This window comes from Empidonax traillii, unplaced genomic scaffold (assembly GCF_003031625.1).
Source record: "Empidonax traillii isolate 1590-97213 ecotype Southwest subspecies unplaced genomic scaffold, ASM303162v1 scaffold684:size475977, whole genome shotgun sequence".
NCBI classification, from domain to species: Eukaryota; Metazoa; Chordata; class Aves; order Passeriformes; family Tyrannidae; genus Empidonax; species Empidonax traillii.
The window spans coordinates 370,880-391,355 of NW_020955877.1; the positions used below are offsets into that span (position 1 = coordinate 370,880).

The 20,476-nt window shown below is 43.5% G+C and overlaps 1 protein-coding gene across 1 annotated transcript in view; it reads right to left on the reverse strand.

Moving 5' to 3' along the window:
* Positions 1-20,380, reverse strand: part of TRIB2 (tribbles pseudokinase 2) — a 20,918-nt gene extending 538 nt beyond the window's left edge. Inside the window, exons 1-4 of the mRNA XM_027899696.1 lie at positions 20,313-20,380; positions 18,993-19,412; positions 14,710-15,002; positions 1-1,812 (exon numbers count right to left, since the gene is read on the reverse strand). The exon at positions 1-1,812 is cut by the window's left edge and continues 538 nt beyond it. Of these exons, the coding sequence (XP_027755497.1) occupies positions 1,344-1,812; positions 14,710-15,002; positions 18,993-19,262 (1,032 nt within the window). The 5' untranslated portion in view covers positions 19,263-19,412; positions 20,313-20,380 and the 3' untranslated portion in view covers positions 1-1,343. The remainder of the gene's footprint in view (positions 1,813-14,709; positions 15,003-18,992; positions 19,413-20,312) is intronic.
* Positions 20,381-20,476: the final 96 nt, after the last annotated feature.

The window sequence follows — 20,476 nt, forward strand, 5'->3', positions numbered from 1 at the left end:
AAATAAAGCAATCTAGAAAAAAAAAAAAAAAAAAAAAAAAAAAAAAAAAAAAAAAAAAAAAAAAGAAGCTAAATAAAAAGTTATTTAGGGACAGAAATACCTGAACAGAAAAGAAGTGTGTTAACTACAGCATGTAACATGTCATCCCAAGTCAACCCGTAATTGAAGTACTGGCTTAATACATCACTACTGTGACATTTTCTTCAATAAATAGAATAAGTCTTGACAATACAAAAGGTGCATATTACTGTGTATGTTTCAAGAGGAATATCTGTAATATAAATGTTCAGCTTATTAATACCCTCTTATTTCTTAGTCTGGACATAAACAAAAATCAAAACCAAACAATTCTTTCCCCAAGTTGAAAGGAATTCAAAGAAAAAACCCACAATACTCTTCTTCAATAATAAAGAGCCCTCTATTTACATGTGGGCCAGTCAGTAAAGAAGAGATTGGTTGTCAAAGACACGGTTAAGGGCTTTCTGCCCTCTCTAGTCATATACGTGCAGCATGGCAGATATGGAAGCCAGTATCTCATATCTTTAAAAAAAAAAATTATACAGTTTTCTTCTTCCCCCTCCCCCCATTATAGCAGTAATGCATCTGGAAGTTCGAGTTATAATAGCTTCCTGCAACAAACCATTTGACACAAAACAGAACAGCCTGTTAAATGACAGTTACTTCCCCTTAAGGGAACAAAGCATTAAAATGTCATTTCCTGACAAGAATATTAACTAGTTTATTTAGAAGAAATGAGTTGAAAATAGCTATCAAGAGACATGAACTGAAATTTTGTTTGTTTTTAGCACCCACTTTTCATGTCTATCTTTGTGCACCTAATTTTTTTCTTATATTAATCCCATTAATTATTAGACATCCGATTAAAAAAAATGTTAGCCAATTGTACTTTCCCTGAATAATGGCTGAAGTTAAATATCTAACAGTGCGATGCCAAGATGTGAGCTGAGGCAAAAGAGTTTCTATTTGTCGTGAGTTACCACTGTTTTTAATGGAACAGAAACAGGAGTGATACAGCTGCACCAAAATTGGCATGTGCAGTCTCCTTGGCTCCAAAAAGGTGAGAAGCTACAATTGCTCCATGCTGCCTTTTCTCCTCCAAATCAATCTAACCTGATAGCAAGCTCCCCCCGCCCCCCCAATCTGTCCCCATGCTACATTTGTTATATTAGCTCCTTGTGGAAGTTCCTTCTCAACTCAAGGACCTCTGAGTGTCTTTTGCTACCAAGCTAGGCTGATGCAGGATGTGATTTAACGTGGTCAGGAAGGGCTCCTTCATGTGTCCATCTCCAGGTTGTGTACCTTCTGAACACCAGTCTTTGTGCTCAGTTAAAGAATGGGTCCAAGTCTTCTTCCATGTTGACATCAGGCACCAGTTGATCTGATACTTCCTTAGCACCATATCCTGAATTCGATACATTAAAATCTGTAGAAAACCATGGATGGTCCAGAATTTCCTGTGAAGTCAGCCTTTCTGATGGCTCCCGACGCAGTATGCTACGTATGAGGCATTTTGCCTTGGGGGATAGAGTTTCTGGAATGTTAAACTGCCCACGACGGATCTTGCTGAAGAGGGAACTAGGCTCAATGTCATGGAAAGGATAGCGTCCAACTAGCATGGTATAAAGCATGACACCTAGACTCCATACGTCCGCTGCTTTGCCAGAGTAGCTGCCATTTGTGTTCAAGATCTCTGGACTCACATAGGCTGGGCATCCATGCTTATCAGAAAGAGAGTCATCATTTCCTCTTAAAATATAAGCATCTTCTAGGCTTTCCAATTTCACTCTAGTCCTGCGGGCAAAAAGAAAACCAAAACATCAAGGTAAGCAAACATCAAACACAAATTCCAGGCTGTTGCCATTACATGGTTACAAGATTCAAACTCTACAAAATTCAACAACCGCAGAAGTGAATCAGTTTAAAATCCCACTCGCAGCAGTTACAGATAATTGATACCATCTCTTCCATGCTAGTTAGAGATATTAGAGACAAATAGGTAATATTGTCACACATACAGGTACAAGATTTCAAATATATTTATGGTCAGTAAACTCATTAATAAGGTCTTAAAAAGATGAAAGGAACTGCTGTATTCATGCTTTTGGTTAATTTTAAACAGATGTGATTTCCAAAAGGAGATACAAACTTTAAGACTTTTTCTGTGTTGGCTGCACTCTAATGCACCTGTGTAGGACTCATGCCCAAACACAAATCCACCCCTAACTACACAGGGTTATTTTGATACCTTCATGTTGGCAAGCTGCTCCTTGCACCTTTAATTCCACAAGGTTTAACAGGAATAAAATGGTCACTCTCACCCTAAATGATACTTCTAACCAACCAATATTTCTCTTTATCCCAGCATTAAGGAAGAGCAATTTTAACAGATTTCAGTCTCCTCAAAGAGACCTTAGGGCAAAGGGAGATCAGGTGAGCTGAATGCTGCCAAGATTAACAGCAAGCTTATCTATCCAGCCAAACCAGAAGAGCTCCTCATGATGGAATGAACAGAGAGGTTAGCAGACAACTTGCAAGGAGCTGACAGGGATGCCTTATCTAGACTTCAAACTCCTGCCTGCAAAGCACTGTGAACTCATCATTGTGCTGCAGTAATTATCTCTGCAAGACAATTTTCTTCCCTTATGGATATCACACAGGAGCAGAAAAAGTGATGCAGAGCTGCTTGTCATAGCACTAGATGAACATAACCTTTCTTTCCTTTTAATTCTCACTGCTGGGGTCTCCATCGATACTTAAAAATCTGTCTCTGTTGGAGGCACCCAAAGGATTACCAAGCACCCTTTAGACTATTTGCCAGCAATAGATGGTTTTGAGAACAGAATCACTACAATACAACAGGGCTTGTCCAGTGCCTCTGGATGGCAGTGATCTAGCAGCAGTGCAGGCTTTCTTTTCAACAACTAGGGATCGTAACTCAACTTGGGGTATTACTGTCCTCATCCCTCAACCCCACTGGTCCGTTACAATCACCCTTAGCCCTGTGTTATGGCCATGTCTCCACACCACAGATATTCACAGGCAGGGACTGAATTTCATCCCAGAAAGCACAACTCGTGTCTCTTGACTAAAGCACATCATTTAAATGGCATTAAAACAGACAAGGAGAGCCCTGTCTTTTAAATGTTTACTGAAGACAAGATTGCTTGGGCTTGAGCTCTGAAAGACATCCAGGCTAGCTTTGCTTTAGACTTGGTTCCAGGGTAGCTCAGCCCTATCTTCTTTGAACCAACAGAAGAGCATTTTACTCTGTGCAGTACTCCAGAAGCAACTCTGCCATAAACTCTCATAATAACACTTGGACCTTTTCAACAGCTAGAGACATTTACTAGCAGAGGTGAAAGCCCCTCTGGCAACATGCCCTAAATGAGGAAGTCATAAATACAAAATTCAGAATACCTGGCTCCCAAGCACAGTGTGTCAGGGCAGCTCCTTCTTTCCTTAAATAGGCCAGTGTTTGCTCCTCCAGTTCGATGGGCTTTGCTCAACACACCTGCTTCCTCATTAATTACCCACTGCCAGCCTAACAGCACTTCTGGCCATGGACAATCCCCTCATTAGCACTCAAACAATACTTTACAGCAGCAATGCCTCACACAGGAAGCTGGCTGCAAGGAGAATCTTAACTACAATTACCAAGACCACAGCAATTTCCCTCTGTACACAGCTCAGAGGGTCCACAATGGGAGAGGGACTAGAGAAGAGTCCTTTCACGGTGCTCAGCTTTGACTGTTCGTACACCTGCACAGCACAGGGAGAGCAGCAAGAAGAAATGCCCAGAGGAAAAAAACATGCGAAGGAGGGCAGAGAACAGAGTAGAGGAAATGAAAGGGAAGACAGGGACATGAGCTGTGGTTCCATTTACATTACCCACCTCAGTTTTTCCATAGAAAAGCATGTGTGGCAATAAAACAGTGAGGCCAGCTACTCAAACATGCATTAAGTCACTGAACAGCCAGACAGGAAAGCATCAACTCACTCCTGCTAACTAACAGAAGCAGAACACACAAGGAGCAGGGCAGAGCATGCTATTTATAAACAACTTCCAGGAGGGAATTCACCCTACACACACTCGCTCCTCTACCATCCCAGTGTTAACAGTGCAGGGAGACGTTGTTTACTTTTCTGTCCTGTTTTACATTTCTGGGAGTTGCCAAAGATTTTAGAAAAACAGTTCAATGAGAAGCTTTTATATTTCATAAAATTATTGGAATTCCCTAATCTCTCATTTTTACAATGGATATGATACAAAACCACAGAGAGCAGACTGCAAGGTGTGTCAAAAAAATGCATCTTTTCTTCAAGAGGAGAAATAATTTCTTGATAATAAAAAAGAAGCAGCACACAAAAGCCGTATACTCATGGTGCTTTCCTTGCAAGGTGCTGCAGCCTCCATGCACACAGCAGTGGGTTTTGTTTAAGCAAGCAAATGGAACAACAGCTGGCCCTTATCTGCCTGCTCCTCCGTTAGCTGTGGCCAAATGAAGAAAACATTCAAACCAGGTTTTTCATCCTTCGAAGCTGACAGGCTTTGAGGAAACAAAAGGTCCCAAATTAAACAAAAACAAAACTTTCACTCCTCCTCTTCAGAACCCAAATCCTCTCCCAGAAACACCCTTGTGTGAAAGGTGAAAGTCGTGAAATGGTTCCTCTGCAACCAGCGCAGGTACGACACTGAGCACGCGTTTCCCTCCCAGACTGCAGGGCCTGCGTCTCCCGAGCACGCAGTGCCAGGTGCATGGCCTCAGTGTGACTTTCTCCCCTCCCAATTACACTCAGAAGCAACTCGGGTGTCCCTGGTTTCATTTGTAAAGTCCAGTGTCTTTACATTAGGTGCCAACACTGCTTTGCCATCCTTACAGCAAGGAGAGCACAGGAGTTCGGGAAGTGCCGGCCAGCACCGTGGCTCACCGGCTTGCACAGCTGGTAACAGAAAGCACGAGATGGTTCTGCCAATGACCCTCGCTCAGCTCTGGCAGTGCCCCTCACCACCAGCCAGTACTGGAGCTGGGGGAGACCAACTCCAGCCCATTTTCCCCATTTTCACCACTGACAGACAACTTCACCCACCTCAGCCTCACACGAAGAACAGTCTGTACGGTACCACAACTGGGCATCATGCAGGTGTGAATGGCAAGGCTCACCCCCCTCTTAACAGTCATTTCACATTTTTTCAGGCAATCAAAAAGGAGCAGCCTGGCTCAGGAGCTGCTATTTCCCACTGTGCAGCACCCCTCTCTGTGAAAAACAGCATCCAGCTCTGGCTGGCCTTCCCTTCCTCCACATTTCAAGCATTACCCAAAAGAGCTGTTTTCTACAAGCAAGAGAGCTTTTATTTTTTTTTTTTTGCAGCAGAGGGGGGAGCAGGGGGAGTGTGGAGGGGAATGGGAAAGAGGGGATTCTGAAGCCAAAATACACAGAAATGCAGAGACATGCTGAATGAGATGCAATCTCTCTCTCCCCCACATGCTCTCCCTCAGAGGAAGCACTGAAATCAAATACCCAGGGAAAAGAATAAAAGTCGACAACAACAAACAGACCCTGAAAAGTGCAAGTAGATTCTGAGAATAAGAACCTCCATAGCAAAGGGTGTGGAGTGCATCCAATTGTAGATTAACCAGGCAATGCAAAATTTGACATTTGCTAGGCAAGGGACAGACAAAACCAAACAAGAAGCTGTGAAATCACAATCAGCTTTGAAGTGCCTCCCATCACAGCGCAGAAAAAGGACAATTTTTTTTTTTAAAGTTACTGTTCTAAAAAACTCTCATTCTCTAAATAATTAACTCATATTAGTCAACTGAATGACTCCTACAAGAAAAAAGGTTTTCCAGAAGTACCAGCATTTGAGTTCGACAAACAGTTGCAACAGAATTAATCCCTAAAGTTCAAATGTAAGCTACTGCCACAGCCGGATGAGAATCACTTTGTACGCATACTGTAGGGCAACAAAGACTTTTGTCAAGGCTTACGTAATTACAGTACATAATTTCAAGTTTTAATGCAGACCCTGAATAAGCACTTGGAAAAAGAGCATTATGCATCTATCAGATCATTGATAAAACACTGCATTAGTCTAATGCATTAAAAAAAAAATACAACCCTGAATCATGGCTATTTAAAAAGGGGAAGCTATTCTCCCTATGAATGCTTTCCCATTACTGGTGAATGAAACCACAGAAGTGCAATCAGAGGGCAGCAGCAGCAGTCGGACGGGAAATGCGTCTTTGTCCCCATAGAAACCGTCAGGGAAACCCATGAAAGACAATACCACTCTGAGTTTCTTATCAATATGCCATTCATTACTTGACTGCGTTCAGACTTTGCTCTTCAGTAATGTAACAAAACCTAATCAATTAAACGTCTTCCAGAAGATTCTTCAATGCAACCTCCTGCGTTAGCACCCATCTCTGGCTTTGTTGCACATCCTACACTTTTTTTCTGACTGATTCACATTATTCCTCCCTGCAGAGCTTAGGGACTACTGCCTAACTGCTATCCTGCCTTTTAAGATCGAAGCTGGGGCTGTAAGAATCCAGCATTCACACCTGGTCTCCAAAAGAAAACACAATTTCCATATCAAAATCAGTGGAATTATTCAGAGGGCTCTAAGCCCTATTTAAAAAAAAAAAAATCTGAAACATTTAAAGCAGAGATATCAACTGATAGTCTGAGTTTTTCAGAGGAAAATATCTCCATTATAATGAATAAGCCATCAGTAGTAAAGGAGCCTGTGCCTGAATCAATGAAAGCAGTTGTTTCTACTCTGTCCCCAAAGCCATCTGTGTGAGCAAAAACACCTGAACCACAGCTGAGCCACCGTCACCATTTTGGAAACACTAACTTGCAGACCAGACCCACCATTTTTGCACCGCAAGACTCCCCACATGACAGCTGCGTTGGGAAGAGACTGAAGGAGCCATCCTGCTATGGACACTCCCGCTACACCATGCACTTGTTACTCAGGCTGGGTCAAATAAGATGATCCAGATTTACAGATTCTAAGCAGACTCCAGAGATCAGGAAACAACTGTCACTGCATCTGAATTTCCATTTTATTATGATTGCAAGTAAATATAAAATGGTGATTTCTAAAGGTGCCTCACAATATTTCCCCTACCATAAAAACTGAAGGCATTCAAGTAGTGTTATCTCATATTTCAACATTACTCTGACTGAGGCCAGGAATGTCTTTCCCTAGGTAGAGGCACTCGTGCCACTGACTGCCCAGTAGACCAGGGATTGCTCCTATGTGGCCAATAATTCACAGGTCATTTAATCAAGGTCAGTTGCTCACACCCCATCATAAAGATGAGAAGAGCATGCACACAATTAGAGCCACAAGGGGGCACAAAAAAAAAAAAAAGGTAAGCTTGACATAGGAAAGTTATCTTTTGCTAATTGATTTTTTTTTTTAACTAAGGGAATCTCTCCTAAATAATGCAGAAGTAGGCTGCCGTCAGGGAGCCAGTGAAACAGGGAAGGCAGCTAAGGAAACCCTGAGCAGATGATTTGCAGCTTGATGCAAGGACTTATTCTGAACCCACAACTACCCGCCTCCTCCAGGGGCACGAGGCTCACAGGATCAGGGGAGGGGGGGGGGGGGTGGCAGTGGGGATATTATGCCATCAATTTAAATTCTGCTCCTTTCATCAAAAGATCCCTTTCCGATTCGTAACAGCACAGAGTATAGGAGTTCACCACACAACATCCCACACAACTTCAGGGAAGAAAAAACCAAACACTGCACAAAGGCTGTCAGACAAACAGTCTCTTGCATAATGAAACAGGCTCAAGGATATGTTTCGAAACACAACTGGGACTTCCAGGCAGCACAGGTTTACAGGATGAACCTTGTTCCTAAGGGAAGATTTCTTCACTGGTACTTCCACAGAATGAGGAAGCCTCTAAAAATTGTATCTTCCCCACCCTTCCTCCACAGGGATGCTACCAACACACTCAGCCCTGCCCGCATCCCCTTCCTGACATGCAGTACCCAGCAACTTAGAGCTTTTACTTGTTGTTTTGTTTTGTGTGTGTGTGTTTTTTTTTTCCTACAGAATTCCACTTAAAAATACTCTGATGCACCTCCAGGAAGGGCTGGTGCCCCCCCCAAAACCTTATAACACTTGAATAGGATTGCTGGGAACAGCCTGCCATGTATGCCAGATACTGAATTTCTTTCATGCCATTATTGCCTAAGGAGAAAACATATTCCCCAGAAAGCAGGTAGGGTAGTGATGTGTGTATTGGGGTGCAGACTCTGAAATCCAATGGAGATCCTTCCACAGAGGGGCTTGGTTACAATATTCTGAGTAATCCACTTTTTGATAAGCATCTGGCTCAGGGCAGCTACTTCACAACCTCACTTTTATCTTTTTAGATCACATTGAAGATCAGAGCTTTAAAAGGCTCTGCTGTCAACCATATGCTGTGTTCACCATCTTTTCTAGGTCTTTTCATATGACACATGATGAAGCTCCACAGGGAGGGAAAGGAGACCACAGTTTTATTTTGTTAACATAATTGAATGTTGTGAAAACAGCCCTGCACTTTCTGAGCCTGGGATGGGTGCTCAGCATCTCTAAGGCAGAACCATGCCATTATTTCACAACCCTACTGAAAACCTTTTGCTTAGATGTCTGCAACTCTGTCTCCAAGCAATTCACATCTACCAAAAAGCAGGTGCTTAAGATTAAATAAGTCCCAGGTTGGCTCCTGTTTACAATCTCCACCTTTCCTCTCCTTCCCCAGTCTGAAGTAATCTCCCAGTGAGATAACGGCAGCAGAAGAATTTCTCTCTGACAATTCGCTGCAGCTGTGCCTAGCTGGGCTTCTGTCTCCCTTCCTCACCCTCAGCACAGATGTCCTCAGTCTCCACTCAAAAGTCACCTTGGAGTACTTCACACCAAGTCTATGGATGGAGGTTTTCAAGTCTTCAAAATGACCAGCTGTTGAACCCAATTTGAAATGTCCTAAAACACATTACTTCCAGGGACTGCAAAGCACCTTTTATCAGAGATCAATTCTGTGATGGGCATCTCAGGATAGCCCCCAACCGTGACAGCCAACACGTAACACAGCATTCAGTCTGAACTGAGATAGTGAAGAAGGAATGACACGAAGAAGAAAATGAAACGCATACCAAAGGATAGCACAGTCCAGGTGTAAAACCTCCTGCAAACTCCAGCATTGGGTAGAACAGCAAAGGTTCTTTCCACTTGTCGTCTCACTGCCTTGAGCTGACTCAACATCCATCTGAGCTCAATCCTCATCACAGGGGTAGCCAATTTTCCCTTTAATTTACAACCTTAGGTGCAACACTTAATCTCTGTGACTATCTATGCCCTCAGGAGGAGAGTTAAGCACTTCACAGGGCTGGTGTGATGTTCAGCATCTGCAGCTACCTCCTGCATCCCACTGGGAAAGGCACTACACACCCAACAAATCCAAAGTGCTCCCAGGAACACAGTGAGAAAACAGAGACTTCGTAACAAAACCACATAAAGGCAAAGGGGGCACGAACCCTCCAGTGGAAAACAGTTGTGCAACCACTTCATCTTCTATCCTAAGCTTGACAGCAGAGATTTGCTGCCTGTGAAGAAATTTGCCTTCCTCCCCATATTCTAGGAATAATAATTTGTGGTTTGAAATCTGACCTGTGACTCTCCACTGTTGGAGAAAGTGTGCTCTTTGGTCCTGTGGCCCCATTCAGGGTAGTGCTTAAATGATAAAACAGATGAAGGCTAGTTTTATTTCTAAATCTTCTGGTATTTAAAGAGCACTCCTATTTTGTTTGATTTTCTTCTACTTTAGGACTCTCTTTCTAGGACTTAGAAAGTGTTATCTTACCTCTTCTCTATGGAACTGTGAGGAAAACAGCAAATTCTAACACCACAGTGAAAAAGCTGCTGATCACATTACAACTTCACAAATGCTGGGGAGGAAACTTACTGTTAACTACAAGAAAACGAAAGGTCTTTGTGGAAAAAGGTTGATATATGCATTCGTATTTTTTGTGGGATCAGGTTTGTATCATGAGGATTGCAAACAATGTAACTAGGTCACCTTAAAGCATCATCCACTCAAAGCTGAGAAATTCTAGAGGAAAAAAGAAAAAATTTTTCTAGGAGAACCAAGTAAATACGTTATGCTAAGACAGGCTCCTAAATTAGTGTATTGTACTGGCTGCACTCCCCTGGCACAGAGCAAAAAGTGTCAAATTGTATTTATTTTTATTGAATCCCACTTGCCTCATATTTACTCAAAGAATACAGGAAAATTACAATATCTAAATACCAAAATTATTTTAATTTTCCTTTCAACAAGTATGATGAATGTACAAGGTCTTTAAGCTTCAAATATTACGACAGCTAATATTTTAATATAATTAAAGGCTTAAAAACGCACTGAAGAAATTAATAATTCCCTGACAGCAGAAATGTTCTTGCAGGAAGCAAACCACTGAAACAACCAACACTGAAATGCTTCATTTAATTCTGAGATCTTTGAGGTGGCTCTTTCTCAAAGCATCTGCTATGTATCAAACTGATGAGCTGCTTTATTAGCTATATGCTGCGTTTAGTGCTGTTTTTAGCATAACCCAAAAAAACCTGCCCATTCTGCAACATCATTATGGGACACTAGCCAGGAGAAGGGTACAGTAGCTCTGCCCAAGGGCCTACTATGAGGATAGGCTATACATGGAAAGTAAATACCATGCCATGAACACAGAAAAAATACTCCAAAGCAAGAGCCTCACAACATCACCACTGACCTGGCTTAACACCCAGGACAAAAATAATTAACAACATGACTGGAAGCAGAAAACATACAGGACCACATATTTTATTATAGTTCATCTCCACTGTTTTGGATTCCAGTTTTATTTTGAAGTCTAAGGACAATTTTTGAAGTATTCAAGTACCTTAGAGGTACTTCGGAAAGTCTGTTGAGGCTCAGCATGGCAAGTCAGTGTTGTTTTCCATATTTTCAGTGTTCTGGAAGTCACTGCACTCATTTAATGAATGTGCTGCTGCTTCCTAACCCAGTCTTACAAAACATTTCCAGCCATGCTGTAATGTCTTAGAATTTCTGCTTCATCAAGATCAGCCGCAGGTTTATGGAACTTATCTCTGAAATTTCAATTCTACAAGACTGCCTATTTCACCTATAGTTAACAAAAGGATCCACAGGCACATCTCCCACTAAAAACCACAACCACCCAACCTTTTATACAAAACAGAAAACCCATGTGGCAACAGCACACATCATTTTCATGGAATGCAATTTACCATATCTTAAAACTTCCTGCAGTTCAGGATTTAAAGAAGGTTACAAATTACCTTTAAACACAGACAAATTGTTTCTGCTTCCACACTGGAAATTTGAATTGATGTACTTACGGACGTGCAGTAGTGTAACACACCATCACAGTCTATCTTTGATTTAGCACATTAAAAGAATGTCACTAGTAAGATCAGGACCCCTACAAAGTGCTCAGTGCTACCAGCCTCCAACAATACTTTATTCTTACCTCCCAGTTCATTACAAACATCCCAAGGCACAGTGATTTACAACATCTAAATAACATGCATTCTTAGCAGTGACATCAGCTGAAGCAAAGAGCACTTATGTTGCCGCTAGATCAGGAGCCTGAATCTTTGCAAATTCCTGCTGTAATTTAGATAATAGGAATGGGGTAAGAAAGAGTTTCAACGCTGCATGCACCCGCCTGAAAAACTCCAGGAGCTCTGTTTTTATATTGAACTACCAGGATATCATTAGGATCAATGGAAGGAGACCTACTAAGAAATGCTTTAATTGATTTTTCTTTTTTAAACAAATGGAACTGCTTTCATATATCCCTCACATTCCCTCTGGCTCTTTCAGTCTGGCAGCTCTCAGCTAAGAGCAGACAAGCATTTTAGGAAAAAAAAAAAAAAAGGCAGAAAGTTTTCCATTCGTGTGTTGCCTGCATGCTGGATTTCCCATCTTTTTTTCTACCAAAATAAAAGCTGTGCGAGTATTCAAGATGAGAAAACTTCAAAGTGATAGGTACCTAAAGTGAACTGCAGAAAAATAGCCACAAAGAAATAGGAAAAGAACTATCAAGAAAGCACTCCACTGAAGAGCAGGCAACACACAGCAGCAGAGTTCACACAGATTTCTCGAAACATCATTTTGATCTCTTTTTCTCACTCCCTGGTTCATTACAAATACCAAAGAGCAAAGGATGGTGCAGCAGCCATTGCCCAGCCCCTGAAGGGCAGGCTGCTCAGCACACAGGCACCCTCACCAGCACCAGCAGCCTCAGGGAGATGTGAGTTTGGAGGGGTGCAAGCAACAAACACCTCTGTGAACTCGGAAGGACCAGGGAGATTTTTCAGCCTAAATATAGCAACAGATTGAAAGTGATGACTGATTACAGTCTGATGATCAGAGAGTATGTGAAAAAAGACAGTCATTGCTCTTTGGTTCTATTTCTATCTCACATTTCATCTGTGTTTATTTAGCAGAGAAAGGATTACAATACCTCTCTACTTACAAACCAACATTACGTCCAGAAGAAAACCACATTATGATTATCTTAAAAATAACCAGCAAGTCCTATTTGACCTTTAAAGCATATTATTGTATAATTAGAAGACAGTACTCAAAAGTGAGTAACTGCATGATATCACAGAGGACAGTTACGTTAAAAACATTCATAAAAGCCAACACTGCTATTATAGTACACACCACTTTTCTTGGGTGGCTGAAGGATTTGGCCCTATGCCTCGTGTTGCATTCAGTTCCTAGTAAGCAGCAGGGTAGGAGTTCAACTGTATTCAGCACGGGCCCACGTCTGCTCGCACTGCACTGCTCTGAGCTCATGCTGCCTTCCCTTGGAGGAGCTTTTCCAAGTCCTGTTCTTCATGCAAAACCACATAAGTTTACATATATCCCCAGGAAAAAAAATCCACTGGAACATTAGGACGTTATCACCCACAACAGAAAACAATTCCTCTCTCAACTATTTTGTACAAGTTTCCTTCTTATCTTCATCACAGGTGCTATAATGGTGCTTAATTATTACACTGGGGAGTAAAAGTTGTGAAAATACAGTTTACATCTATCCACTCTGCATTTCGCTATGAATGGACATTAAGCTAGTTTCATTTTAGGTTTTTTTATTCGAAAAGGATGAAAGGGCAATCATATATATTGGGCCTGCAGTAGAAAAATAAGAAATAGCTATTTCCTTTGCAGAGAATCATCTGAACTGAATTAAGAAACGAAAATGTCTTTTATTTTTCACTCCATAAATAGATTAAAAGGAGAAGTCTATTTTGCAAAACTCAGCTTGCAATAAAATTTAGGTAGAGAATATTTAAACTTGATAGATGGTTGCCATTTTTATGTTAGGCCAGGAACTTCTCTTTCCTGAATTAATTGTGTATTAGTTTTTTCTAACTTTTGGATCACAGACTTCCTGAGAGTGTAGAAAACTTATGTGCCTTGGCTGTTTTTTATAACTCCCCCAAACAGTCCCAAATGAAATTAATATGCACTGGTTATTTTTAACAAAGCTCTCCAGAACATGCATTTCCTTCTGCAGTAATTTGAACAAGTTCTAAGATAATTTATAGAATTTAATTAAAAGGGCAAAACTCCTCCCCATTCTTTACCAAGATATGAAGAAGAACAAAGGTAGGTTCTCCTCACATTTAGTTTCCTTTTTTTTTTTTTTTGTAATGGTCATCTTGCAATTCAATCCCTCTGTGAAAGCCTGACATTACTCTGACATTACTCTGTTTATTGCTCTGATATCTTATGTGGAAGTTGCAAGTAAACTTATCATTCAAAACAAAGAAAATGGGTAGCCACAAAGAAAGAGATGGTAAGTTCCACAGGTGCAACAGTATAGCTATAGCTCCACACCAGAAATGGCACTTCAACAATACACCCAGAGCATCCATTTCTTCTTTCCCTGTCTTTCCATACTCCTTCCCCAAATCATTTATACAGGAGGGTGTGCAGGGAGATATTTTTTAATTAAAAAAAAATAGTAAAAAAAAAAAAGTTCCTCAAGTACCACAACAGCTGATACTGCAAACAAGCACCCAGCAAGGTAGTTTTTAGTCTTAGTATGATTACTGACCACATAATACTCTTAAAAGCATCCTCCAGACTCTTCCAGCATGGAAAACAAGAAGCTGACCTCAAAGCAGTCCTACAAAGAACACTTGGCTGTTCTTCCTTTTCATCCCTCCTCCCTGGAATGGGCCATTTCAGTGCCCCCTTCTCTTTAACATACTGGATCTTATGCTCCCTTCCTCTTTTAACACCAGCAGCATTTATGATAGCTCAGCTCTTGCACCAGACATCCATTCAGAGCCTCCCTCCAGGAAACATCTCCCCCTTAGGAATGAGGGTACTCCTGTAAGTGGAGATGCAGAGGCCAAGCACTGACGCCAATATCACTCTATACTTACTTTACTTCAAAACCTAAGCCAGAAGGTAAAGTAGCACATCCACCCCCCATGATCAGGTTGCAGAGGAAAATAAAGCGTACCACAAACTAATGGTACGGCGACAATGAAGGGCACAATGTCCTGCAACTCTGAATATTTGACCTCAGGCACCCCCTGACAAATTTACCACCTGTAAACTAAGGGAGACTCTTACCTTTCTTCATCCTTGAAAATAAACTTTCGCAGCTTGAGATCTCGCAGTACCAGTCCACCGTCATGGCAGTGTGCAACAGCGGAAGCTATTTGATAGAAGAGTTTGGCTGCCTCCTCTTCTTTAAGCTTCTTGCAGGTACGAACAAACGAATGCATGTCCCCATAGCTCCTTTCAAAAAACACATACGCTTTTGTCTCCCCAAGAATTATTTCAGTAATTTGGTTGATATTTTTATGTGCAGGCAGACAAAAACATGGTGCTAATAACTCCTGGTAGCAGCCAATATCAAACACCTGCAGAACAATGACAGTAAAGCCAGGGTTAGCAACATGAAGGACAGTGAAGTCACAGTACATCTAATTCAGTTAACAGAACCATCTCTAAGTACAATTTAGGCTGCTGCTGAAGGTACACCGATGTAAACAGCATGTCACAAGCTCACGGTCCTGAGGACAAGCTAAAACAGACCGTACAACTCCACCAAAAAGATACTCGTAACCTTGACAGGAAAGGCTACTCTTCAAAACTGGTAGCAAGCATAGTTTCATCAGCTAACAGCTGATAAAATTTAGAATGTAACCTAAATTAAGCTGTGAAGAACAGTGGTATATAAGGGCAGTACTCAGAAGGAAACATGTTCATCTTTTTTTTCCATTCAAATAAACTCATAGAAAATACAGCCATAGCTTTGTACTGAGAGAAGCTGTCACATTAAATCCACCCTGATACACATGCCTGCCTCTCTTGATTTTATTAACCCATTAAAGCCTTAAGGATTTTCAGCTTTAAAGTACCATCTATTGCTATTCCTATTTACTTCCTGCCTTTCTTTCATCTCTGACAAACAGCAAAGTCACTTTCACTTTCCAAGTCTCAGTTCCACAATGGCTGTTTATAAGATCAGAAGGACAACCCGGGAAATAGCTCTGCCTGTTGGAGCGCAGACAAACACCCTTCAAAAGGCAAAGACAAAACCACCCTGAACCCTCTGCATTTCAATCAAGTGCTCCATTAAAAGCCAAGTGTCCCTTTACTACTAAGTATGTTATCACTGATCTTATGAATGAGCTGTAAGAATTGAAAAAGCTGCTGGGAAACCCAAATAAAAATTTACTATAATCTAGTGGTGACGAATGAACCAGTATTTGAGTCAATTGAGAAAAGACCACATTACAAGAAAATGAAAGACTTCATTGAGAGTAACAGAAGTCAGTGTGCTAAAAGAGACTATGAGCAAAATATTGATAGGAGTGACTTTCATTTTTAATTATACCTGATCCAGAGGACTACAAAGTAAGGAATCAGCATTCCCACCAGCATAAAAATGCGATTAATATGTAACTTACTCGTGGGTGTTCTGTTACTTCGGTAAAAAGAATTTAAGGTAGTCATGTGTCCTTTAAACGGAACATAAAAATTAAGAACTGGTATGGTTCTCTAACCGCTGTTTTAAACTGCAATTGTTTTTTTTCTTTCTATGTTCTAGCATTTGTGTACCAATACCAGGTATTTGTATCCTCTCCAGGAAGCAAATCTCTCCTTGCTTTCTCTAAAGCTTTGAAAAGCTTTCAAAACTGAGAGAGATACAGTTCAATCAAAATTTACCCAAGGTTTCAAAACACGAGTCATTTAATGCTTCAGAGCACAATCCTAGCATATTCCTTCCGCAGTAAAGGACTCAAACTCCAGGAAACCAGGACACCCACTCCTCACACATCTCCTCCTCCCCTCACCCCATACCTGTGCTGCCATACTCCGGTACACGGAAAAACAGCCTTAAAGGCAGACTGCCAAACAGCCCAAGCACATTTTACTGGGGGAGGATTAGCACCGAGGCGTTCTGGTGACATGGTGCGCCAGGGACGCAGAACCAGGGCGGAGAGGGGGTGTTGCTAAAATCCCTGGTGTGTAATTCATTCCAGAAGAGAATTCATTGACATTTGGATCTCAAAACTCGTAACTACTACATTGTAAGCGAATGGCTCTTCTACAAAGCAGCTGCTATAAAATAAAATTTAAGTAGGAACATTCATGCAGCTCAAACCCTCATGTGAAAAAAACTCTTTACAGAATTCTCTCCTAACCAGATTATCCTGATGTAAATTAGTTACATTTTGTGGTTCTCAAACTATGTTAAATAAGTAGTTTTGGATATGTACCAGTACTGTGTTTGAAAGCGGGTAGACGGAAGGGCTATCATACTGCTACAGTCTCGAATACCTTTTATAAAGGGCTTCTTTGTATCCCAGCCTTTAAGATCCCTGGCCTCAATTCAGAAAATGTCCAATAAGCTGCAGTTTGATTTAGTTCTCTCTGGGAATTGGAAGTGAGAAGTTACCATTGTTTGGATGCCACAGAGCCTTGAAGCAAATAACGGCATCTGTACAGTCAGAGGGTGCAGCCAAATGAATCTTGAGAATCATCAGTATGTGTCTGTTATCCAACCCAATGTTTCTGCAAGCAATCTCTAAGAGCATCTTCAATAAGATACCAGAGAGCAGGTCTCTGCCGGCAGGCTACTTGACAAATAGCTGTCACGATACTGCAGGCATTTTAAAGCATGCATTAAATTAAGCCGAGTTCAGGACTGACAACTACATCTTCACAAACCAGCAATTCAGGCTAAGATCGTATTTTTGGAGCACAGCTAGTAGTGCCTTGCACATATGGAAAAACTGATACTATTCAAATGTCAGGAGCAGCTCAAAAACATACAGCTTAAAGGGAAGGAAAAAAAAAATAACAGTCCACTCTTTCTGAGCTGCAGTTATGCTGTTCATACTGTTCATCAAAACAGTGCCTTAATCCTGCAAACCAAACAGGAAACAAAGAAGTGCATAGCCCCCGCTTTACCACTTGCTATGCAAGTTCACCTAGAATTTCATGCAGAGCAGCAGCTTTGTGGGATCTGTTTATTTCATGAAAAGGTGCCAACGTCCTAGAGTGCAGCACTGTACTACTGCATCAAGCTGGGCTTTCATTCTCGAAATTCTCATGTTCTGTTTCAGTCTAGTGACAAAGCATTTAGTTCAGCATGCAATATTAGTCCTTTGCAAAGTAAAGGGCCTTTTTTATCCTAAATAATCACACAAAGTCCTACATTGCCTTAACATCTGGTTTTATAACTCAATCAGTAAGCATATTTAAATTGCCCTCTGAACTCCATTCTTCACAAATAGCAAGCAGGAGCAATTATTTTCACTTCTCTGCTACAGGCTAGTCCATAACTTTTTATGAATCAAGTATGAGAAAGTATGAAACAATCAGCAACACTATTACTAATCCCTGAAATACTAATAAGCTATAATACGTCTACTTTTCCATCTTGCAGTTACTTTGACACTAGAAATTTTCCAAATGGCACAATTCCGTGTTTTTGGAACAATACAAACACTGCAGCATGTGCAGCAAGATTGCTATTTGCTACGTAGTTATAAAAACTACTACTGCGTACTGCCTCAGTTTGCTGGACAGAAGTCTGGCTCACTACAGACAATGAGAATCACAATTTGGGAACAAAGGATAACATTCCCTCAGCTTGAAAAGAGAAAAACATCCTTCCACAGATGTGCACGTATGTGGGCTTCTTTTTCCCACAGCTCACCTTTGAACAGCAGGAGCAAATTGGGAGGAGGCAGAGAAAAGCCAGCAGGCTACAAAGAGTGGGATAGCTATTTTGTCTGCACTTCTAAAAACCGTAGGTGTACAGGTTTTATTCTTGCTCAATTGTACAATGGGGGAGGATGCTGTTTGCAAACAACCTCCACCGTGAGGGAGCTCAGGCTGATTAATTAGATGTGGGGGTTTTTTAAATCACTTTTAAGACAAAGCTGATGGCAATCTGCCCTTCGCCCCTAGCTTCTCCATCCTCTTCCGTACCCCAACTCACAGAATCGGGGTCAGGAAAAAATCGAGGAAGCCAGTAGGTCCCAACACCTTAAAATTAGCTGGGGATTCCCTACTCCATTTTGAAAAGTGAGAGCGGGGAAGATGAGGCTTTCGCCTGATCTGAACTCACGTTAAAATCTACTTCAAAAACGGCTATTTCCAGAACAATATCCCCCGGGGTAGGAGGCAGAGCTGGCTGTGGGCCATCGCTATAACGTGGCTATTGTCTGGAGAGAGGGAAAAGTTACAGGGCGCGTCTTTAATCCTGTCTCTCTGCCTTTTGTTTCTCCGTGTTCAATAACTAAGGTATACGGCCGTGCTCGCTCTCCTGCGAGATACAGGAAACCCACGCGCGACAGCGGCGAACCAAGGGGGAGAACAAGGAGAAGCATTACCTTGCAAACCAGCTCTTCGCCGCTGTGCAGATGTACGGCTCGGAAAACGTGGTCTCCCTCGAGAGGCTCCAACAATAAGTATTTCCCGATGCAAGAAACGCAATGCGACAAGTTCGGGGTCTCCGGCGGGCTCGGCGAGCCTAGATTCGGGCTAAAACTCTGGCTTGGCTCGATGGACCGTATGGACGAGAGCTCCTCAAAATCCTGGGTTTTATTCCGCGGTCTCCCATATCGTGCTATCGTGATAGGGGTTGACCTTTGTATGTTCATGAGTATGGAGAAGACCAGCCGAGACGCTGCACCGGAGCCCTGGCGTGGAGCGCGGTTCCTCGCCCGTCCAGCTGCGGCTGCCTTTGTGTGGCGGGGGGGGGCGGGAGCGGGAGCGCGGCGGCGGCGGGCGACCAGCCTCAGCGCCGCGTCCTGGGCACAGGGAGAGAGCGCTCAGCCCGCGGCCCTTTGTTCCCGCCGCCGGCCGGGCGCGCAGCGGCGCGGAGCGGAGCAGCGCGGCGGCGGGGCAGCGGCGCTGGGCGCCGGGGAGGAGAGGAAAGGGAAGGACAGGAGAGAAGGGGGCGGCGCGGCCGGGGCTCGGCGGCCGCCGCTCCCGCGGGTCGCGCAGCGCGGGCGGTAACAAAAGGTCGGTAGCGCGGTGCGCGCAGCGGGACCGTCCTTCCGCTCCCCTACGGCCCGGCAGCGCCGCGCTGCCGCGGCCCGGCTGTAGATGGCGCGGGAGCCTCGCCGCTGGCGCCCGGGGCGCTCCGAGAATGCCCCGCGAAACAGCGAGGGAGCATTTAACTCGGGGGCCGACAAAGGAGAGGGACCGCGGCGGGAGGCTCAGCTGAGCCGCACGGGCACCGGGGGGACGCGGCGGAGCGCGGGGCAGCGCACACCGCCCCGCTCCGATCCGCGCCGCGCCGGCGGAAAGGAGCGCGCTGTCGCTGCCGCGACAGAACAAAAAGTGCAACCAGGGAACGGGAGAGCGCTCCCACGCTCCCCCTGCGCAGCGGATTTATGAGCAGGGGCTGCTGCCTTCGCCGCGTTCAATAGAGTTCACGCACAAAGAAAAGAAAAACCAGCGCGGCGACAAGGGGCCGAGTTCTTACTGCAGGGGCTGGGAGGGCGATAGGCCATGGGGGGCACTCAGTTGTAATCGCTTAAAATAAATAAATACAGGGAGCAGATCTTGTTTGCTTTTTTTTGTTTTCCGCTTTTTGGGGGGGGGGGGGGGGGAAGACAGGGGGAGGGAGGAGGAGAGGGGTGGCCGCGCCGCTCCCCTCCACCGAGGCACCGTCTCTCCCCCACGACGTATCGGTGACTACTTACGTGGCGGGGACGCTGGCTGCCTCCGTGCTCGCTGCCGGCCGCCGCACGCCCGCACGGTGCCCAGCGCGCAGCCCGACTGCCCCGCCGCCGCGCCCGCCCCGGCCCGGCCCGGCCTGGCCCCGCCGCCCACCGCGCCGCGCCCCGCCCCGCCCGCCCCGCCCCGC